Raw genomic sequence first — 22,180 nt, forward strand, 5'->3', positions numbered from 1 at the left:
CTCTTGGAATGTACCAATGTTGAACCTCTAATGGAAAGTTGAAAGATAATTATGCAGATAGTTATAAGAGACCTTATTTGCAGGTTTTTTTAGATGTCTCTTTCATAATGAAGGTGGAGGAAAATGCTTTGTGGAGAGCAGGCGGAGGCTCACTAGATCTTTCCTCTCCCCAGGTGTGGGCAGGCCTCCGTTTCCTGGCCGGTGAATGGCTGTGGGTGAACGGGGCGAGTGTGTTGTACCCGGACCTGCCCCTCTGCCCCCCCGTGGTGCAGCACTGTGGAGCCTTGTCCAAGAACAACACGGGCAGCGTGGAGACCAGAGACTGCTCTGAGGAAAGGAACTTTCTGTGTTACAGCACATACTGACATCCCCCTGTCATCTGCATCAGGGGGCTCACTAATAGAAGTTTATTTCATTAGATGGTGGTAGACTGTGAACTGTGTATGTTTTTAACACGTGTATCTTACTAAGGAATCATTTTGCAAACGTTAATCCAACTTTATAATGAACTCACGTAATTTTTGACTCACCTCTATTTACGAAGCGGGTCTCTCATAGACTTAGGAATGTGTCCGCTCATTAGAAGTTAGTCACTTGAATCAACTGTAATCAAGTCGTAATGTATCATAAAAGCCCAAAAAAGCTAAATAACGTTATTTAAAAAATTAAGTACATAGTAGGGGTTGCATGACTTCAGATTATTTAACCCTCATGTTGTTCTTGGGTCAAATTGACCCGTTTTCCTATGTCAATGTTCTTTTTAATTCCCCAAAATAACATGATTGATTCCACACAACGCTCTTTGGGGGGATTTTGATGGGTGATTTTTATGGGTAATTTTGGGGCAATTTTATAGCATCTGAAAAAAAAAATGGAAGTGTTTTTGAAATAGTATTGAGTAAAAGTTGACATATTCCAGTCTGTTGATTATCATCAACATCCATTCCTTTAATTTTAGTCTCAATAATTCCTAATTTCTGCTTTTCTAACTCAAACATTAGGTATAATTTCCTATAAATGAGGTTTATTGACCATAAATTTCAAAAATAACTGTAAAACTAAAGTTAATAAGTTAGTGTTACGTGGTGTTAAACTTCAAAAAAGTGACAAACATTGAAAAAAAGAGTGGATGTTGAAAAAAGGGTCAAAAAGTAAGAAAAATGATAAAGCATCAACAAAATTGTTGATTTTGACGGGAAGACAACACAAGGGTTAAAGTTGACTCTGATGTGATGAAAGTCGATGTCGACTAGTCGCTGATGTTTTTTCAGTCGCTAGTCTTATAAAAACACAGCAGGAGAGAATGCTTTGCATGGTGGTTAGCTATATTTCATCACTCTTTAATAACAGCCCTCGTATTGATTTTCTTAAGACTCTTGCTTTCTGTAGCTTAGCATTTCTAGCATTTTGCAACCTGTCTAATTTATCAGCAAGTGCTTTTGCATCAACCGTAACTGACATCACCCGTTATTTTTTATTTTATCAGTCTGTGCTTCAACACCGCTACTACTACTAACTATGGGTTTACCAGCGATAACTTCACGCACACCAGCCCCGGTAATTGTCCCACGTGTCCTACGTGCGCATCTCCGTGGTAGCCAATCAAAGTGCAAAGTCTATTGTCCGTCCTCGTTTACGTGTCCCGTGGCTGTCAGCTGTGTTTTGGACTAATTTTGCAAGTGACGGTGCTGCAGGTCTATGTTGTTGGGGACAAAACCACCTGATCAGCGACGAGTCGACGTCAAGCTCACAACGCCGTTGTGATGGAGTAAAGTGGCCTAGTCTGTGTATAATGTATATGGGTGTAGTGCAGACCAAAGATGCTCATTATGCTCAAATATTGTTGAAGCATTGGGGGGGGGGGGGGACATTTTGTCCCCACTGGAGATTTAAAAAAAGAAAAAGGCAGGGATATACAGAACAGTGAGGGGGAAATCCCTCCATCGCCCATGGCAAATCGCACCCTGCTATTCACGCTTTAACTGTTAGGGATGTATTTTGCTATGATTACAGTTTTTGGTTCTTATCGTTGATTGGCTCACGGCCATCATGACCTTACATTTATTTGCATTTCCCTACATGTATTTTGAAAACATTACCTCCATAAACTGATCCTTGAACGACAAATGGAACCTGTGCCATTTTCTATTTGTGCGTCCACGTTGCACTTTTCACAGCTCATTGAGCTTAAGGAGAAGATACATGGCCACCTCAAAAATGTCTTCATAAGTCACTGTGAACCATGTCCATGTTGCCATGGAAACACTGGAGATGAATCTGATTCCCGTCATTGATCACTGAGTGTCGCTGTGCAGAGAAAACACACACTGGAAATCACTGAAGTCAGCAGGAAGAGTGTCTGTGTTGACAGACACACACTGCACATCCACAATAAAGTGTGTGTGTGTGGGGGTGTGTGGGTGGGGGTGTGGCAGCTGATCGGATTGCTGTTCTGCCATCTTGGGAGTGAAATAGTTCGTAAGTAAGAAATAGTAAGTCGAAGAAGATTCTAGTTTTTGAAACCTACAAATTGAATCGATACGAGGCTTTCTGGATGAAGGGTATTGTAGTTGCTGGGATTCTGGTTCTTCACAGCTCCCTCCCTCCCTCCCTCCCTCCCTGTGTTGTTTAATGAACCTGGCAGCTACTCAGTCATGAATGTTTCACAGATGTGTCATGCACTCTTTATGAGCGAGCGATGGAAACCTCTCCTGGAAGGCAGAGACGTGTGTGTGTGTGTGTGTGTGTGTGTGTGTGTGTGTGTGTGTGTGTGTGTGTGTGTGTGTGTGTGTGTGTGTGTGTGTGTGTGTGTGTGTGTGTGTGTGTGTGGTTAAAGTTGCTCCTGAAGTGCACTAGAAAAAACAGCTTCATAAAATAAATTAACAAAAGCAAAAACTCAACATTTCTAAATTGTATTCGTCATTGTTTTCTAAAATGACCCACATGCGTATGGTTTCTGAGGAGACACGCCTCCTTCGCCAAAACAAATCGGTTTCTGAGTGCCTTCTAAAACCCGTCTGACAGAAAAATGATTCATGAGACTTTTTTCGGATCTTTCACCACTTCTTTTAAAAGTTAACGCACAAAAACTACTTGGTTTTAACCCTCGTGTTGTCTTCCCATCGACCGGCAACTTTGTGTTTTTTCTGGGTCGAAATTTCAAAATTTTGATTTTGTTTTTTGTTTTTTCTACACTTTTCTCAATGTTTTTGTAGATTTTTTTTTTTTATTTCTCCAATTTTATTTGTCACTTTTACGTTTTTGTTTTTTTTCTCACGTTTACCAATTTTTTTGGGCACTTATTTTTAACGAAATTTCGTCACCTTTTGGCGATTTTTTGATTTTGTTTGGTCACTTTTTCAGTGTTAAAAAAAAAGCTGAAAAGAATCCTGCCTTTTTGAAGCTTTTTCCATCATTTGTCACTTTTTTCAACATTCCTTGGTTATAGTTCTGATATATAATTCTTTTGTAAACGGGTCAACTTGACCCCGAGGACAACCGGAGGGTTAAAGGACTATTGCACTCTACAACATTGACCACGTTTTATACACTAATGCACACTACTATTTCACTCTTATACCTAAATTCTGGTAATAAGGTATGTTCAAAACGTTTGTGAACTACTCATATTTTTGTAGTTATGAAGAAAGACTTGACCTTGCAGGTTGATCTAATGAGGATCTGTTCATTCCTCTTTAGAGAAGCAAGTTGTTTTGATTAATTTCCAGGTAACATGTGATTAAATACTCATGAGGTGACATAAAGAGCCCTCTCATACGCATACATTGTGACATTGAAAACCAATCCCAGACTACCTCTGTAGTGCTAATGCTTTCCCAAAACCTTTAACACAAATATCAAGAAGCTTCCGACTTCTAGTCAAACCAAGAGGTCAACTCAAGAGACCTGATGAACTGGGAGATCTGAACCCGGACTCTTCCAGCTGGCGTAGAAACACCGTGGTTTAATTGTCAGCAGCTAATCAGCTGTAGCCGTCCATCTATTGTTCAACCCTTGTTTTCTTCCCGTCAAAATTAAAAATCAACACTTTTGTTGATGCTTTTAATCGATGTGTTTAACTTTTTCTTAAGTTTTTGTCCCTTTTTTTTTTTCTCCAAAACTTTTTTTGTCACTTTTAAACTTCACTTATTAACTTTAGTTTTACAGTTATTTTTGGAATTTATGGTCAAACCTCACTTATAGTACAAAATTATACCTATGTTTGAGTTAGAAAAGCAAAAATTAGGAATTATTTTGACTTAAATTGTTTTTTTAAAATGTTATACAAGTTATGAGCGCCCAAAATTAATGAAAGTAGAGATTTGCTTGCCAAAGAGCGTTGTGTGGATCAATCATGTTATTTTAGGGAATTAAAAAAGAACATGATTAGGAAAACGGGTCAAATTGACCCGAGACACATGAGGGTTAAAGGTCCCATGACATGGCTCTTTGGATGCTTTTATTTGACCTTAGTGTCCCTAATTGGATCTGAGTCTTTTAATACTGTGTCCCTAAACTGTATGAAGTCTCTTTATATAGACCTTAGTGGTCCCTAATACTGTATCTGAAGTCTCTTTTATATAGACCTTAGTGGTCCCCTAATACTGTATCTGGGTCTCTTTTATATAGACCTTAGTGGTCCCCTAATACTGGATCTGAAGTCTCTTTTATATAGACCTTAGTGGTCCCTAATACTGGATCTGAAGTATCTGTAGCTTTTGAGGAGGAGGAGGGGCAAAGCAGAGAAAGGGGAGGTCCCCTTATGACCTCAGAAGGGGTAAGATTCCAGATCGGCCCATCTGAGCTTTCATTTTCTCAAAGGCAGAGCAGGATACCCAGGGCTCGGTTTACACCTATCTCCATTTCTAGCCACTGAGGGGCCATAGGCAGGCTGGGGGAACTCATATTAATGTTTAAAAAACCTCATAAAGTGGAATTTTCATGCCATGGGACCTTTTTAGTTTTTCTTTTTTAACCTGGAAGAAAATGTTTTTTTCTATTTATGTGTCTAAGTGACTGAAGGGAACGACAATCTTTGACATGGGTCCAGTATTAAGCGGTGAAACAAGCGTTGCAGCATTCACACTTAATACTGGAGCGGTTTCAAACGTTGTTCCTATCAATCACTCACACACAAAAACATTGGAAAATAGGGTCCAGGTTGAAAAAAAGGTAGTTACCCTTTTATAGGAGTTAAATGCTAGTCTCATTGTATTCCCTTTTAATAGTATTTAGAGATGGGCACAAAGAAATATAAAAAATCTGCGTCAAGGGGAGATTAAAGTGGATTAGAAGCTAAGTTGAAAATTGACAAAATTACAGCAGTTAAGGAGCTCATGTGACTCATTCTCGCCTTGACCTTTGGAAAAGTTGATGTCAGAGTTTTTGTTGGTTTGGTTTGTTGATGTAGGCAGACAGCTGTGGGATCTAACTAGTCATTCTCAACCCAAACATCTCTCCAGAAGTCTCCAAGTGTAGTCATAGAAAGAACCCTGAACTCAAGAACTCACCAGCTCTTCTTCTTCTTTATCAAATCAACCACTGAGAAGATGGTAGGCTCTCAACGTACAGTATATTCTAATTTTAAACATATTTATATTACAATATTGTTCCTGCCGTGGGCCTGATCCGTTGCTCCCTAAACAATCGAGCCCAGCCGATCCATTCATTGGTCAGAGAAGTAACAGCAAGTTATTGGATGTGTTGAGGATTTTTCACGTGACTGGTGCTACTGGAAGATAATAAATAAGGGTTAAGATGGAGACCCAGGAAGTGAGCCGGGCTTCGAAGCCAATTTGACTTCCATGTTCGTTACATGATGCCATGGGGCCCAAAAAGACTTTTTTCCCAGAGATCATGGCGAAAGAGACGTCTGTGAATCACTGGATATATTGTTTTTGTGTCACAACCCCCGCAATATGACTTTTTCAAGGTCTCATCATACATCTTCAAAGAAGACGCCACAAATACACAAAGGAAAATGTCTAACTTGGGACACAACTAGATTTTTGATAACTTCCATCGCTCATTTATTTTGTATTGTGTCATGTCGATCTTTAAAAATGCATGTAGTGTTGAAATGAATACACAAGGAGTAGAGTCTTCCATTGTATTGGTTTGCCCTCTGATGGCGCTAATGCGCAAAAATAGATGTTCAGATGGATTCAAACCTGTTTGTTTTTTTAATATATTCGGTAACTTTAGACAGCCCCTAATGAGGTGGTAACAAGCATCTCCAGCCATGCTAGCAGCTCTTTGAGGCTGCTAATGTCACCTTGCTAACATGCATCTTTTAGCAAGAGTGTAGCTATCTAGCATGAACACACAGTACAGCTAAGGCCAATGACAATGACATTAGTTTTGCAGGTATTTTAATCATAAAAGAAAGTATTGGGCAAATTAAAGAAAATGTATTTGATGATGAATGCTTGATAAAAATTCAGAGGATCACCAAAGTTACAATTCACCCCGAGGTGAAAATACGGTAAATGTCTAAACAAATGTAATGGCAATCCATTCATTAGTTAAGACATTTCACTGAAAACCATCATGAACCATCAGAGGAAAAGACCGGATCCTCAAAGGCACAAGGCAAGGCAGCTTTATTTGTAGAGCACATTTCAGCAACAGGGCAATTCAAAGGGCTTTACACAAAATCAGTTTAATAAAATGAAAAAACGATAAAACACATGAATAAACAGTTAAAATAAAAAACATTAAGACACATAAAACACAAGAATAACAGTTACAGTGCAGCATAAGAAATTAAACATTAAAGAAATGAACATCATTTAAAGAAAGGCAGCATCAAAAAGAAAGGTCTTCAGCCTTGATTTAAAAGAACTGAGAGTAGCAGCGGATCTGCAGGTTTCTGGGAGTTTGTTCCAGAAATGAGCATAGAAACGGAACCCTGCCCCCCCTGTTTAGTTCTGACTCTGGGGACAGAAAGTAGACCTGTCCCAGATGACCTGAGAGGTCTTGGGGGGGTCATAGTGTAGCAGCAGATCAGAAATGTATTTTGGTCCTAAACTGTTTAGTGATTTAAAAAGTAGCAGAAGTACTTTGAAATCAATCCTTTATAAGGAGTCATCCTCTGGGGAACATGAACGTCAGGACCTTGGTATATTTAACTTGATAAGTGAAAAAGTTGACCCGCTGGTGGCGCAAGAAGAAAAGTCAGAGGTTCACCAAACTCGTTGGGTTTCATTGTCTAAGCACCATGAATATGTACACAAAATGACGCGGCAATTAACCCCGTAGTTCTTAGGATATTTTTGTCTGGAAGTGGTGGACCGACAAAACGACATAGCCGCGCAGCTAGTGGAAAAAAAACAAACAGGTTGGGTTCCATTAACGTCAATACAAACCATGTAAACTCAAAGATGCTGCAGGACTCCTTTTATATTAATGCTGCATTTTGTAATTTAGTGCTTTTTTTTTCATCATATGTTGCAACAAGGATTGCCTTCCATCCAGTGAGTTCTTCTTTTCTACACTCTTCCGGTTAATGAGAACCTACATCCGCGCATCAATCAACTGATACACTAAAACAAAGATGTACTCCCGAGGCAGTGTTTCCTTTCCAAGCTGCATAGCACCTCCCACAAGCTCTATCATCTTTAACGTTGTCCGATTAGCTCTCGAATGCTCCATGTTGACGTCACTCACCTTGAATCCATTCCCTCATCAGTCTGGATCGGGCAGCGGCTGCTTTCCTGCCCGTGACAGCGTTTTTACGGGACAGCTGGCAATGGTTAGCTGCTCTCTCATTGCGAGAGACTGATGGGCTGTGTTTGGCTCAGAGGGGAGATCGGAGCTGCAGACTTGGACGGAAGTTCTCAGATCAGTACAGTAAACTTATAAAACAGCAACATGCCTGCCAAGCTTACTGTGATTACACATTTGGTTATGCAAAGATGATAAAGGCAGCATGACGACAAACTCAAGTATAGATGGAGCAGAGGCAAGTTCCTTCCAGGTGATATGAGCTAACGAGACACATCTGCTCGAGTTGGAAATGTTTTAACCTGCAGAAATATTTATGACGCAAGGAAATTTTTAATCAGTCTGTTAAATATCTACACATTGTGTAAACTGATCCTAACGGTTTGTAACAATAACTCATCTGTAAGACTCAACCAGACTTTAAAGTACTCAATAGGAAATTAATAATTTATCATGAATTCGAAGGGGCTCTAAGCAATGTCACGCCTGTCCCCAGAACACACTGTAAAAAAACATCTCCTCACTATCTGCTAGCTGCCTGTCCCCAGAACACACTGTAAAAACATCTCCTCACTATCTGCTAGCTGCCTGTCCCCAGAACACACTGTAAAAAACATCTCCTCACTATCTGCTAGCTGCCTGTCCCCAGAACACACTGTAAAAAACATCTCCTCACTATCTGCTAGCTGCCTGTCCTCAGAACACACTGTAAAAAACATCTCCTCACTATCTGCTAGCTGCCTGTCCCCAGAACACACTGTAAAAAAACATCTCACTATCTGCTAGCTGCCTGTCCCCAGAACACACTGTAAAACATCTCCTTACTATCTGCTAGCTGCCTGTCCCCAGAACACACCTTTAACTTGAAGCGAAGTGATTTTAGTGATGATCTCAATGTTCTCTTTGGGGGCAGCTATGGTGATGAGCGGTGATTGCAGGTGTGTTTTTGGATCTCACTTTCACTCGTTTTTAACATCTGTAGTCATCGCTCTTAACTTTGTTTGTTCGACCATAGTAACCGATTACTCTCAACGCAATCAGAGACCTGAAAACCAAACCCAGCCACCGCTATACTCAGCAGTAAGTTGAAAAACCAGTCTGCCTTCCCTCTCTCCAACCATTGCTCCGTAATGCTTCATAATAAATCATCAGTGGGCCATGTGCTCAATCTCCGTTGTTACTACCTGAGTAGAACATTTAGACTTTTCCTTACTAATAACCTTGTGGAGTTTTTAAACAAGTTTTATGGGGTGTGGTTCCCCAGGGTAAAACAAAAATTGGTTAGATTGCCAAGGAATTGGAGATTTTTGGCACGCCGGTCACTTTGATCACTTTCTTTCAGTAAATACAAGTAACTCACTGAAAAAATGTAACAAATTACTTGTGTCTGACAAATACATTGCATTTTCTTTGACTGCTTCACAATATAAACCCTCTAGGTTTTTCCACTATGTGAAGACTTTTACTGTAAAGCAGCAGTAGTTACATTAGCAGTAGCGTAATACAGATCCGATTCGGCTTTAGGTGAGTAAGCATTAACAGTGAGGCTGTTATCAATGAGATAAAAATACACTGAATTACATGCATGCATCATCTCATTGTGCCTTGTGTGAAGGCGATTTTAATCCAGCGCAGGACTGGTGCACTCTGCCACTAACAAAGAAAACTACTCTAGAGAGAAGTTACTAAATACAGAATAAGTGTCAACATTGACAGAGTCAAAAACAGGTTTGGATTTCATAATAATCCTAAGGTTCAAAACAACATTCAAACACAAAGTAGCCTTTGTGTTTTAGTTTTAAAGTCCCTGTCCCAGTATTTACTGTCTATTCTGACTCAATAATTGGAATTTTTGAATCCATGTACATTCACAGATTGAAAATCTACAAACTGTGGTGAATATCAAAAGAACCTGATACCATGTATAGCCTATGGGTTATCAACTTATTAGAGCTATAGAAAGAGAAATTCTACATCTGAAATTTAAAGAGCTTTCGGCCACGAGGTTTTCATAGGACAAACACAAAGTTGTGTTTTCCTTGCTGAACTCCTCTATTGGGGCAATCATTGGGGAACGTGTTGAAGTTGGCGTTGGGGAGGGGGGGGGGGGGGGGGGGGGGGGGCGGCGACTCCGTCCGTCACCATTAGTCTCATGCAGCAGACCCGTTACGACAGACAGACTGTGTTAAGTGCATGCTGTGGGAGTGTTGCTGGAGCAACCTTTCTGTGGAGTGTTTGTGAGTGTTTCACGGTCCCGTAGGATATGGGGGGTGGGGGGGAGAGAGAAGGAGAAACAGTGTGTGTGTGTGTGTGTGTGTGAGGGTGAGAGTAAATCAGTGTTGGCTGGAAATGCCTGTGTGACCTAATGCACATCTGTGTGTTGGACTGATAGACGACGAGAGTTTTTAAAGAGAAAAGTTCCCCTTCTGTCTTTGTGTTCAGTAGCAGAGAGCTGAGTCTGTTATCTGAGAGACAGACAGAGGGACAGACCGAGTCTCTGACAGAGACAATGAGACGGATCAGCTCGTCGCCTCCAGCAGCTGCTCCTGTCCTGAGCTGCCATGTCTTATTCATAACCTGCCGAACAGTAACCAGATCCAACAAAACTCCTCATTCCTCCAGCCGCCTGGTCGGGCTGCTGCTCGTGTCTGAGTCTGAGACACAGCAGCTTCTTCTCTGATCTGACGTCCTCATTTCAAGTTCTGCCATTTATCATGTTTCTATGCAGACGGTGTTACATTAACTTTTTTATATTAACTTTTTTTTGTTTAATTTCCGATACCAAAAAGATGAAGCAAAAACTTCAACCGCTTTTGCTCTACAACATAATTTACAGTTAATTTTTTTAACATCAGAAATCCCTTTTAAATATCTTTTACTTTTTAAAATTACTTTAGTGTCACAGACCATTTCCAAATACAATCACACAAGTAGAACTACATTTAGCTACAAGCTAAACTCCAAATTAACTCTAATATACTTCGAAATGGTTAAATTATTATTATTATAGATGTCCTAATCCTACAGAAATGATCATATTATACTACTGTATATGAGTTTTTTTTGTTTTTCTTGACCAGTTATCAGCTGACGTTTTCAGCGCCCTGTTCTGCAGGATTTCCATTTCTTTTTCAGATTAGGTTTTATCGGGGGATATTTGCAGTGTTCCCCTTTTCGGAGCTTTTCAAAGTATGTAAAATAACTCCATGATGTGTGTCCTATCACCTCAGACGTTTGTAAAGAAGACAAACGCACAGAAATCAGAGAAAGCCCAGTCTTGTCTGTCATGTGGACGTTTATTTAAACTTGTGACCTTAAATTGTTTTGGGACCCTATATCCAAAGTCATTCATCATCTTTACTTTGACATTACATTTCATTTAGCTGACGCTTTGCAAAGATGCAAACTCAAGACAACAAGTAGTAAATGCAAGTATAGCTTTAAATAAGCCAATCTACAAAGAGCCATATGAATGTGCAGCTTTAAGAATTATGTACATATATATATATATATATATATATATATATATATATATATATTTTTTTTTTTTTTATCCGAGCTGCAGTGTGCAGAGATGTGTTTTTATCCTTCGGTGGAAGATGTGTAGGCTTTTCGGTCGTCTTGATGTCAATGAGGAGTTCATTCCACAATTTAGGAGCCAGGACAGCAAAGTCGGGATTTCGTTGAGTGATTAGTTGTCCCTCGTTGTGAGGGGGCAGCAAGGTTGGCTGATGCGGAGTGGAGTGGGTGGGGTGGGGTGCACGGTTTGATCATGTCCTGGATGTAAGCTATGGATCCGTTCGTGGCCCTGGATGCAAGTTCTAGTTTGTTGAAGCGGATGCGGGCAGCAATTAGCCAGCGTAGCCAGAGAGCGGAGGAGCGGAGCAGTGTGAGAGCACTTAGGGAGGTTGAAGACAAGTCCAGCTTGTCTGATTGATGAGACACTTCCAGGTTGTATCGCTGTTACTTGGAACTTAACAGAAAAGAAAAAGCTAATCAATTTGGGCTTGTTAAAAAGTGACGTACCCAGTGATTACAAGGCAGTAAATCAGGTCATTGTATATGCTTTTACATTACATTCCTCTAAGTACATACTATACATACTGTATGTATGTATGTATGTATGTATGTATGTATGTATGTATATATTTTTTTTCAGTAGTTGTTCTGGCAGTTTTACCTTTGCTAATTTATTTCATTTTATTCTATTTAATCTTATTCATTATTTTCTGTAAGTGTGTGAGTGAGTGTGTGTATGTCCTTGTACTGTAACTTGCTGCTGTAACCAAGTGATTTCCCAATGTGGGATCAGTAAAGTCCATCTATCTATCCATCATCCATCCATCCATCCATCCATCCATCCATCCATCCATCCATCCATCCATCCATCCATCCATCCATCTATCTATCTATCTATCTATCTATCTATCTACAAAAAACGCTTTTTGTTCTTCTTACCTGTAGTGCTATTTATCCATCTGGATATGTTTTGGTGTGAGCTGCCCAGTGTTGGAGAGATCACCCATAGAGATGTCATACTTCTCTCTTATATAATGGAACTAGATGGTACTCGGATTGTGGTGCTTTAAGCATAAAAAACCAAAACTTTTAAGCAATGTCTCTTTCCAGAAATCATGAGCCGATTACTCGAGATAATCCACAGTTCATTTAAGAACTGTTTTTTTTCTACCAAACTATACCCTATACTATAAATATGTATTATTCATTGTGCATAAGGAAGTGTACTCATGGACGTGGGGCTCGTGACAGCGTGAGATGTAAGCATTAATGGCGTCCTTCTTGGCTGGTAGACGCTAGATAAGCTCCACTAAACATGTCGACGTCATAGGACGGGCCTCGTGACCCGCCTTATTTTTACCTTATTCTGCCTCTGATTGGCTTACCTTGTTATTGTTACCCTAAACCTGACCAATCCCCAATCCTCATGCCTAAACCTAACCATACGTCAGCACGTCTAGCAGATCTGATCTGGCGTTTACCTTCTAGACGGAGCTGTAGTGTTAGCTAGCTAATGTGAGACAACAATATTTGATAGCTATTAACTATAATGTATCCAAGCTATCAATGTTGGACCATGAGTGTGATGATAAATTTGGCAGGTGTAGTTTGATAAATTAAAAAAAGTAAAAAAATCCTTTTGCCGCTTTGAGCACCAAAAGCTGAGTGCCATCTACTTCCATTAGACTGGAAAGAAGGCAGACATCTCTATGGCCGATAACTCCAACACTGGGCCACTCACACCAAATCTATCTAGATTGATAAATTACACTACTACGGAATAGGATTAGGGCCACTGGTGAAAAATGAATTTGAGTTCTGACTTAATTCTCAGAATTCTGAGAACAAAGTCAGAATTCTGTGAATAAAGTCAGAATTCTGAGAATAAAGTCAGAATTCTGAGAATAAAGTCAGAATCCTGAGAATAAAGTCAGAATCCTGAGAATAAAGTCAGAATCCTGAGAATAAAGTCAGAATCCTGAGAATAAAGTCAGAATTCTGAGAATAAAGTCAGAATTCTGAGATTAAAATCAGAATTCTGATTTTAATCTGTAAAGTCAGAACTAAAACATTTTTTTACCAGTGGCCCTAATCTTCTTCCGTATACTAAAAATCAAGATTTCTTTTTTGGGGGGGGGGTTAACTGTTCCTTTAAAAGTCAAGCTTCTCAAGCAATTTTCAGGGAATATCTACAAACTGTCCAAGCTTTTCATTTCTTTATTCAGAAAACAACATTTGGCTGCATTTCACAGTCACAGTTGCATTTTTAAGGTGCAGTGAGTTACACTAGAGTTGATTACTTCTTTTATAGGACACTTCTTTAATTACAGCTTTTTACTGGTTTGAATGACTGCATGTGTGATTGTCTAACCCTAACCCCGTATGAACTGTATGTATTGCCTTTTTTTAACTTGACTCCAATCAACTGTGTTGACATGGCAATAAATGATTGAACTTGAAGTATTGAACTTCTAACAAGCTGGAGTCTTTAAAGGTGTTAACAAAACGACTGTAAGCAAACACTCGCTGCCTCGCTCTGTGTCACTTTCCTCACAAACTGAATATGTACAATACACATGCATATAATATTGTTACTGATCCACCGTGATGATATCATCTTACTTTCCCCCTGGGTGGGGGGGGGGGGCAAAACGCTTCAATGAAAACCACATGGAGAAAGAGGGAGAGAGAGGCCAACATAAGCCACAGAGACACACACAAAAGAGGAGAACAAGAGAGCAGCTGTAGGGAGCATCTGAGTCTCCAGGACCAGACCCGAGGTCAGATCCAGGACCAGAGGCTGCACGAAGACCACAATCCGGACCCCAGACCTAGAGCAGCCCAGTCCACCATGTCAGAGCCCGTCGGAAGAAAGAGCTCCAGCAAGCAGCTCCTGCAGAACCTCATCAGGTGAGAGGAAACTGCTTTTAACACAATGACGATCACAGTTTTTCAGCATTTTTCATTCTTATTTTACTTCTTCCTTCAGGATGACATGAGTTAATTCTGTGTTAATTCTGTGTTTGATCAATCTTTTTACTCCACTACATTTGTTGACAATTACAGTTACAACTAAAAACCATGAGTTCAGCACACCCTGCAGTTTATGAAATATGTAAATGAACTCTCAACCGGATTGGTGTTAAAATATGGTTTAGAAGTGACATTCTGCCTGCATGACGACAACTCTTGATAGTTGAGGGAAAACAATTCTGATAACACATACATTCTTTTTCTTCTAAAACTCAGTTTTATCTTTATCGCGCTGCATTGCCAATTAAAAGCAAGTGAACTCCTTGGAGAATCTTTGTATAATTTCTGCAGAAAATGTGGCCCCATGTTCTTTTAATTTCCCAATAACAAATCTGACAAACTGTATTATTTAAACAGTTGACTGTGTTGGCGTATTTATTGAAATATTTCTCAGATTGGAAAAAGAAAGTGAACCCTTGGTTTTAAACCTTATTTTACAGCAGTGTCCTTAACCAGATGCTTCTTGCATGGGTTGATAACACCCCATGTTGCCAGGGTTACATTTTCCCAGTACAAAACAGTTGAAATATGGTCATAGTTTAGAAATGTCTTGATCATGAATGGCTCTCTTCAGTCTGAAGGATTCTGTCATTTTCCTTATGTCTATGCCATTTTGTAATTCATGTTTCACTGTGTTTAGCAGAGTTTCCGTGTTACATCTACTACTTCTGTCAAGCATCAATGACTGACTGCTACCCTAAAACTGAGCGGGATAGTTTAGCTGTTTTGAAGTGGGGTTGTATGAGATACTTCTCCATAGTCGGTGCATTTGCCACAGTAGATGGATTTCGGCATGTACCCAGTCTGGAGAAGCAGACAGGAGTACCAACACAGTTTTTGCTATATTTAGAATATTTTCAACGCTTTGCCTTGCCATTTAGTAAGTAAGTAAGCCCTTCCTGACAAAGAACTGAAGCCGTTATCTCTGCTCTCTGCAAAGCCACCAGATTCTGTTGAAAAAAAACAATAATTTAACCTCGCAGAACACGGGGGTTGCTGGTCTACGGCTGCCTCCACCAGTTAGTTTGTCTGTGCCATTGTCAGTGTTGTAATGCAATGAAGTACAAATACTTTGTTACTGTGCTTGAGTAGAACTTTGTTATCTATGTTTGCAGAAACCTTTACTCTTACTCCACTACGCTCCCCCTAAGCAACTTAGTTACTCCAAAATGAAATCATCTGAATCATTGCTTCTAGATTGCAAGTTCATGCACGCTTCATTCCAGTTGGTGACGTAACGCCCGTGTGTTGCCAAGAGCCAAAAGAAAAAACTTAGGCGACAGTTTTATTTTACTTTTACTTCTAATATTTAAGTACAATTAATATCTGAAATATGCTTTTGATAGTAAAGTACAGTAAATATACTAGTTTTTATTTTCACTGGTAATATTCTAAAATGTGACTTTAACTTCTACCAAAGCTATTTTCTGGTAAGACACTTGTACTTTTATTCATGCATTGCTTTCAAGTACTTTATACAATACTGGTTATTGTGTGAATTTGATATTTTAAAATTGTTAGTTTGACTACACTTAAAAAAAAGAAGCTATGAGTGCGATACTTCGAGCATTTACGATATTTAACTTAACGCTACCTTGACCAGAAAGATAGTAAAATGTGGTTAACATATAAATGCAGAAATGCAAACATTTATAATGATGTAACACTGACAGGAGCCAATCTGCCCACATTATGAGTACTTTTACTTTGGAATATTTACGAGATTTCTTTCAGAAAACACATACATAGCCTACTTTTTTCTTATAAACTTATTTTCTTCTGTATTGTGCTGCATTGACACGTGAGTCTATCTTTTTAAGCATCATACTTTAATCAAACTAATTGCAAACTTAGACAAGAAGACAATGGAACTGGATTGTAATTGCTGTATCTAAACTCAAATCAGTCACCTTTTACTGTTGTTTCGTGATGCTATTTAGTACTCCGTCGGCCTAATTTGGCCACTTTAAACAGCCCACTGTTATTTATCTCTTCTAACAGGCACCAGGAGCCTAATTTATTGTGCTGTTTTCTATATTTTCATCCGTCTCCTAACTACTGTTTCTGAAAATGTTTTGTTTCCTCTGTGATCGCTTGAACATTGCTGTATGACTTCACTGAATATGACACTGAGCTCTAAGTTCAATGGCTTTCTTTATAGCTGCAACTTCCTTAATGGCCATTACATCATCTGGCTGTGCCCTGCTCAACCCCCCCCCCCCCCAATCCCACACACACACACACACACAAAGAAAATGCAGTTCCCCAGGCCTCCATTGCCTCATTGTGTAAATGGTGGAAAAAGTGATGCGATATCAGACAGATTTCCTCCATAATTTGCTCGTTCCACATTTATGCTTCACTGCATCGAGTTAAATGTCCCAGCAGACCCTGAAGGTACCTGGAAGTACAGACTGTCCTACAGAGACAATGCCCTGACCGCAGTCATTCACTGGGAAAATAAAGCAGAGCAGACATGCCTCATCTACATCTACTGCAGTTTGTGATTTCCTACTTTTAACACACAATGCATTTTGATGAATGGCAAACAACACAGGATTTTCACCCAGGAGACCCTGGTTTATGTCCCGCGTCTCACGTTTCCTAAACCCAACTGTCCCGTTCTTCTTTTCCTAAACCCAACTGTCCTGCTCTTCTTTTCCTAAACCCAACTGTCCCGCTCTTCTTTTCCTGAACCCAACTGTCCCACTCTTCTTTTCCTGAACCCAACTGTCCCGTTCTTCTTTTCCTAAACCCAACTGTTTATAAGCCCACCCACAACCTTTTCCTTAACCTAACTGCCTCAAAAGTGACGCCAAAAGTCACGAACAAGATAACGAGCGTTTAATTATAATGCTTATGGAGACTTTTAGCGTCAATAATGACGCCCAAGGCACCTGACCAAGCATCCGTATTTTACGCAATGGGAGTGAGACTGTGTTAGTTTCCAGCTTTGTATTTAGAGATATTGTTTGCATTTCTTTTAAACCAATCACAATTGTCTTGGGCGGCGCTAAGTTCTGGACGCAGCGACGGTGGTTCTGCAAAATAGTCTGGGGAAGGGACTTGTTTTGGTGGAACATTTGCACCCTGCGAAAGACAACATCACATAAAATGTTAAAGGATGTTAACTGTTTACACAATACAGTAACGTGAGCTATTTAAATTAGCTGGATACATGGTTAAACATAATTTGCTCTTACCAGTGTACTTAGCAATCCCACCAAAGGGTTTCTCATAATATCCCAGTTAGAGAGGAAATGATGTTAACATACTCTTTGTAAATCTTCACACTCTTTTTCCAAAAGAACCAAGCAGGCCTGCCTTGTTGCCTTGTTGCATGATCCAAATTTCCTTCAAAATCTGCCATTTTCAATGTGTGACGTTAGCTTGTTAGCTTTGATCTTGTTATTGTTGTGACAGAGCACATTAGGTTTAGCTGATTATTTTAAGTTAAGTGTAAAATATATATGGTAGTTATCAGCTTAAACCTTTAAACATGCACCACAAAGGATGTCACAGTCCTTCCCCTTGCTGCAGTTCAGGAAGCAATGATCCAGATAGTCAAACCTCATCCCCAGTTGATCCGGTTCCACCCAAAAAATGGCCTGACTGAGAAGCCAAAATATCCCTATCACACATCAAACTATCCCTATCACACATCAAACTGCAAATTTGCAAAAACTAAAGACAGACACTTGCCAACATGGCTCCCTCTACATCTCTGGTGGGTTCGATCTAATGTAGGTCACTTTCCCACATAATGATGACCGCAGCATGTTTGACTCACTCATGGCTAGTGTCCTCACTAGCAGCCTTAACTACTGACAGTCATCAGCCTTTTACATTGGAAATTGTTTTTTGCACTTTGAAGATATTTGTTTTGTGATGATTTCATAAATGTTTCATGAGCTGACGGTTTGACATGTTGGGAAAATTAATCATTTTGTTTGGCCAAGGCCTTTGCATTGAACTGGCCAATACAAAGGCTGTTTTATGTGTTTTTTAATGGGAACCAACAGTCTCAAGGGTTTGGCATGTTTTTCTTTCATGATGCTGCTGCAGTGTTGGGACTGAATTCCCAATGTGCTTTGACCAGCAGGTTTTAGCATTCCTCCCTTTGTGCAAAGCTGCAAAGGTCATCTTAAACTAGCTTGCTATAGCAGCTTAACATGGAAACACAAAGAGGGAATATTTTCTAAAAAAGACTGTAACTAGAAAGATACCTCATCATCTCACTCAGACAGCTAAAGCCTCAGATTAACTTGTAGTTTATATCCATGAAGTTCCAAATCTGGGATTGGTCTGGTGCCGCTAGATTTCACTCTTTTCAGGCGAATGTACCATTTTCTTTGTGTTGGATTTTTAATCTCCGGTGGATTTCTGAGGAACTATGTTACCTGGCCTCAGTCTTGCAGGGTAAATCCGGACGACTAGCTAGACTATCTGTTCCAATCTGAGGACTGTGGTTACCTGGTCTCAGGTAGTCTCTGCAGGGTAAATCAGGACAGCTAGCTAGACTATCTGTCCAACTGAGGACTCTGGTACCTCTGTTAGCCTCAGGTCTCTGCAGGGTGAATCCAGACAGCTAGCTAGACTATCTGCCAATCTGAGGAGCTATGGTTACCTGGTCCTCAGATCTCTGCAGGGTAAATCCAGACAGCTAGCTAGACTATCTGTCCAATCTGAGTTTTCTGTTGCACGACTTAACCTACTTTTGAACGTACACATGTTCCACCAAAAACAAGTTCCTCCCTGAGGCTGTTGTGCAGCGGCCAAAATTATAAGAGGTTAACAATGAAGCTATTTATTTAACTTTTGAAAATTTTGCTATGTCACTGGGCTGCTCTGGGGGACGCTGAACTGGGGAAATCAAACGCCACACGGGGGACGGTGGGACATGATCCGCAGTCTTTGGGGGACGCAACAACGGGGAAATCAAATGCCACATGGGGGACGGTGGGACATGATCCGCGGTCTCTGGGGGACGCAACAACGGGTGAAATGAAACAGCACACGGCGGCCACAACAACAGGACGGTTGTGGTTAGGAAGAGAACAACGCGGAAATGAACTCTAACACGCTGGACGCAATCCCGGTCTCCGGGCTAACAGTCCTGTGTTGTTTGGCCCATCCTCCCACCCCCCCCCCCCCCCAATCTGAGGACTAGTGGTTACCTGGTCCTCAGGTCTCTGCAGGGTAAATCCAGACAGCTAGCTAGACTATCGTCCAATCTGAGGACTATGGTACCTGGTACCTGGGACGCAATCCCGGTCCCGGGCTAACATCCTGTGTTGTTTGGCCCATCCTCCACCCCCCCCCCCCAATCTGAGGACTGTGGTTACCTGGTCCTCAGTGCCTATGCAGGGTAACGTCCAGACAGCTAGCTAGACTATCTGCAATCTGAGTTTTCTGTTGCACGACTTAACCTACTTTTGAACGTACACATGTTCCACCAAAACAAGTTCCTCCCTGAGGCTGTTGGCAGCGGCCAAATATATAGAGGTTAACAATGAAGCTATTTAATTTAACTTTGAAAATTTTGCTATGTTCACTGGCTGCAACAACGCAAAACGGGTGAAATGAAACGCACACGGCGGCCCACACAACAGGACGGTTGTGGTTAGGAAGAGAACAACGCGGAAATGAACTTAACACGCGGGACGCAATCCGTCTCCGGGCTAACAGTCCTGTGTTGTTTGGCCCATCCTCCACACCCCCCCCCCCCCAATCTGAGACTGTGGTTACTGGTCCTCAGGTCTCTGCAGGGGTAAATCCAGACGCTAGCTAGACTATCTGTCCAATCTGAGGACTATGGTTTACCTGCATCCTGTTTGTTTGGCCATCCTCCACCCCCCCCCCCCAATCGAGGACTGTGGTTACCTGGTCTCAGGTCTCTGCAGGGTAAATCAGACAGCTAGCTAGATATCTGTCCAATCTGAGTTTTCTGTTGCACGACTTAACCTACTTTTGAACGTAACATGTTCCACCAAAAACAAGTTCCTCCCTGAGGCTGTTGTGCAGCGGCCCAAATTATAGAGGTTAACAATGAGCTATTTATTTAACTTTTGAAAATTTTGCTATATGCACTGGCTGCAAAACGCAACAGGTGAAATGAACAGCACACGGCGGCCACAACAACAGGACGGTTGTGGTTAGGAAGAGAACAACGGGAAATGAACTCAACAGCGGGACGCAATCCGGTTCCGGGCTAACAGTCCTGTGTTGTTTGGCCCATCCTCCACCCCCCCCCCCCCCCAATCTGAGGACTGGGGTTACTGGTCTAAGTCTCTGCAGGGTAAATCCCGACAGCTAGTAGACTATCTGTCCAATTGAGGACTATGGTTACCTGGTACTGGACCAATCCGGTCTCCGGGCTAAGTCCTGTGGTGTTTGGCCCACCTCCACCCCCCCCCCCCCCCATTGGGACTGTGGTTACCTGGTCCTCAGGTCTCTGCAGGGTAAATCCAGACAGCAGCTAGACTATCTGTCCAATCGAGTGTTTTCTGTTGCACGACTTAACCTACTTTTGAACGTACACATGTTCCACCAAAAACAAGTTCCTCCCTGAGGCTTGTGTGCAGCGGGCAAAATTATAAGAGGTTACAATGAAGCTATTTATTTAACTTTTGAAAATTTTGCTATGTCACGGGCTGCTCTGGGGACGCTGAACTGGGGAAAAACGCACACGGGGGGCGGTGGGAACATGATCCGCAGTCTTTGGGGGACGCAAAACAAGGGGAAATCAAATGACATGGGGGACGGTGGGACTCGATCGCGTCTTGGGGGACGCAACAACGGGTGAATGAAACAGCACACGGCGCGCCACAACAACAGGACGGTTGTGGTTAGAAGAGAACAAAGCGGAAATGAACTCTAACACGCGGGACGCAATCCCCGGCTCGGGCTACCAGGCCTGTGTTGTGTGGCCCATCCTCCCCCCCCCCCCCAACCTCCCTGCGCGGATTTTTGGCTTTTCTTTTTTGTCAACAATTGTTTATTGTAATTATACTCAGACATGTACACCATTCCGACTACAAAGTTACCACATTACAAAAAAAAGAGAAAGTATAAACAACAACAACAACAAAAAATATAATAAAAAAAGGAACATTTTTTTTAAAATACTACTCTCTACCAGAAACGTTCTGTGATCACGAAATAGGCTTCCCATTGAAATACATTACTTCAAAATTTGTAATCAACGAACGAAAATAACGACATTAACGTGACCTGTACACAAATCCATAGATTAAATAACGTGACCATTTCACAAACTGCCATGAGACTGGGCTGCTTAACACCTTCATTTGGAGGTACAACTATAAGTGAGTGTACCTGAAATGTTGATAATAATAATTGCTCATGTGCAGGAAATCTGTTTGCGGACAACTTAAGTAAGCGCAGTATGTCAACATTGAACCAGGGGTCGGTGAACTGTGATGGATGTAAACAACAGACAGTACCCGCCTTTCTTTTTGCTATCAAACAAGTTTAAGTTCAACGGTCATGTTTTTAGACCTGTCAGCCATTTTTGTGAATGGCACCACATTCTTTAAAATCTCAGCAATTACTCTTGTGAGCACATCGTTATCATGGCCAAATCTCTGAAAATGTGATCCAAGTTTTAGACCGTAATTACCTTTTTTAAAAACAATGACACACTTTGGAAAACTGGTTTGTACCCGACCAACAGGTGTTCTCCAGAGATGAGAGGGATTTTAAATGGCTGACTGGATATTTCCAACGTTTTTGTTAGTCCAACTTTTTGACAAGATTTTCTCCAGACCTCCATAAGTACAATTGACGAGTTGGAGTTTGGGCCACATGGGATCACAGTCTCTCTCCTCCCTCCCTCCCTCCCTCCCTCCCTCCCTTCCTCCCTCCCTCTTTTCTTTCTCTC

The 22,180-nt window shown here is 41.1% G+C and overlaps 1 protein-coding gene across 1 annotated transcript in view; it reads left to right on the forward strand.

The window, feature by feature from the left end:
• The first annotated feature begins 13,903 nt into the window (after positions 1–13,903).
• LOC116692381 (lymphocyte-specific protein 1) overlaps positions 13,904–22,180 on the forward strand; it is a 38,061-nt gene continuing 29,784 nt past the window's right edge. Inside the window, exon 1 of the mRNA XM_032520645.1 lies at positions 13,904–14,154. Within this exon, the coding sequence (XP_032376536.1) occupies positions 13,904–14,154 (251 nt within the window). The remainder of the gene's footprint in view (positions 14,155–22,180) is intronic.

This window comes from Etheostoma spectabile, chromosome 1 (assembly GCF_008692095.1).
Source record: "Etheostoma spectabile isolate EspeVRDwgs_2016 chromosome 1, UIUC_Espe_1.0, whole genome shotgun sequence".
NCBI lineage: Eukaryota > Metazoa > Chordata > Actinopteri > Perciformes > Percidae > Etheostoma > Etheostoma spectabile.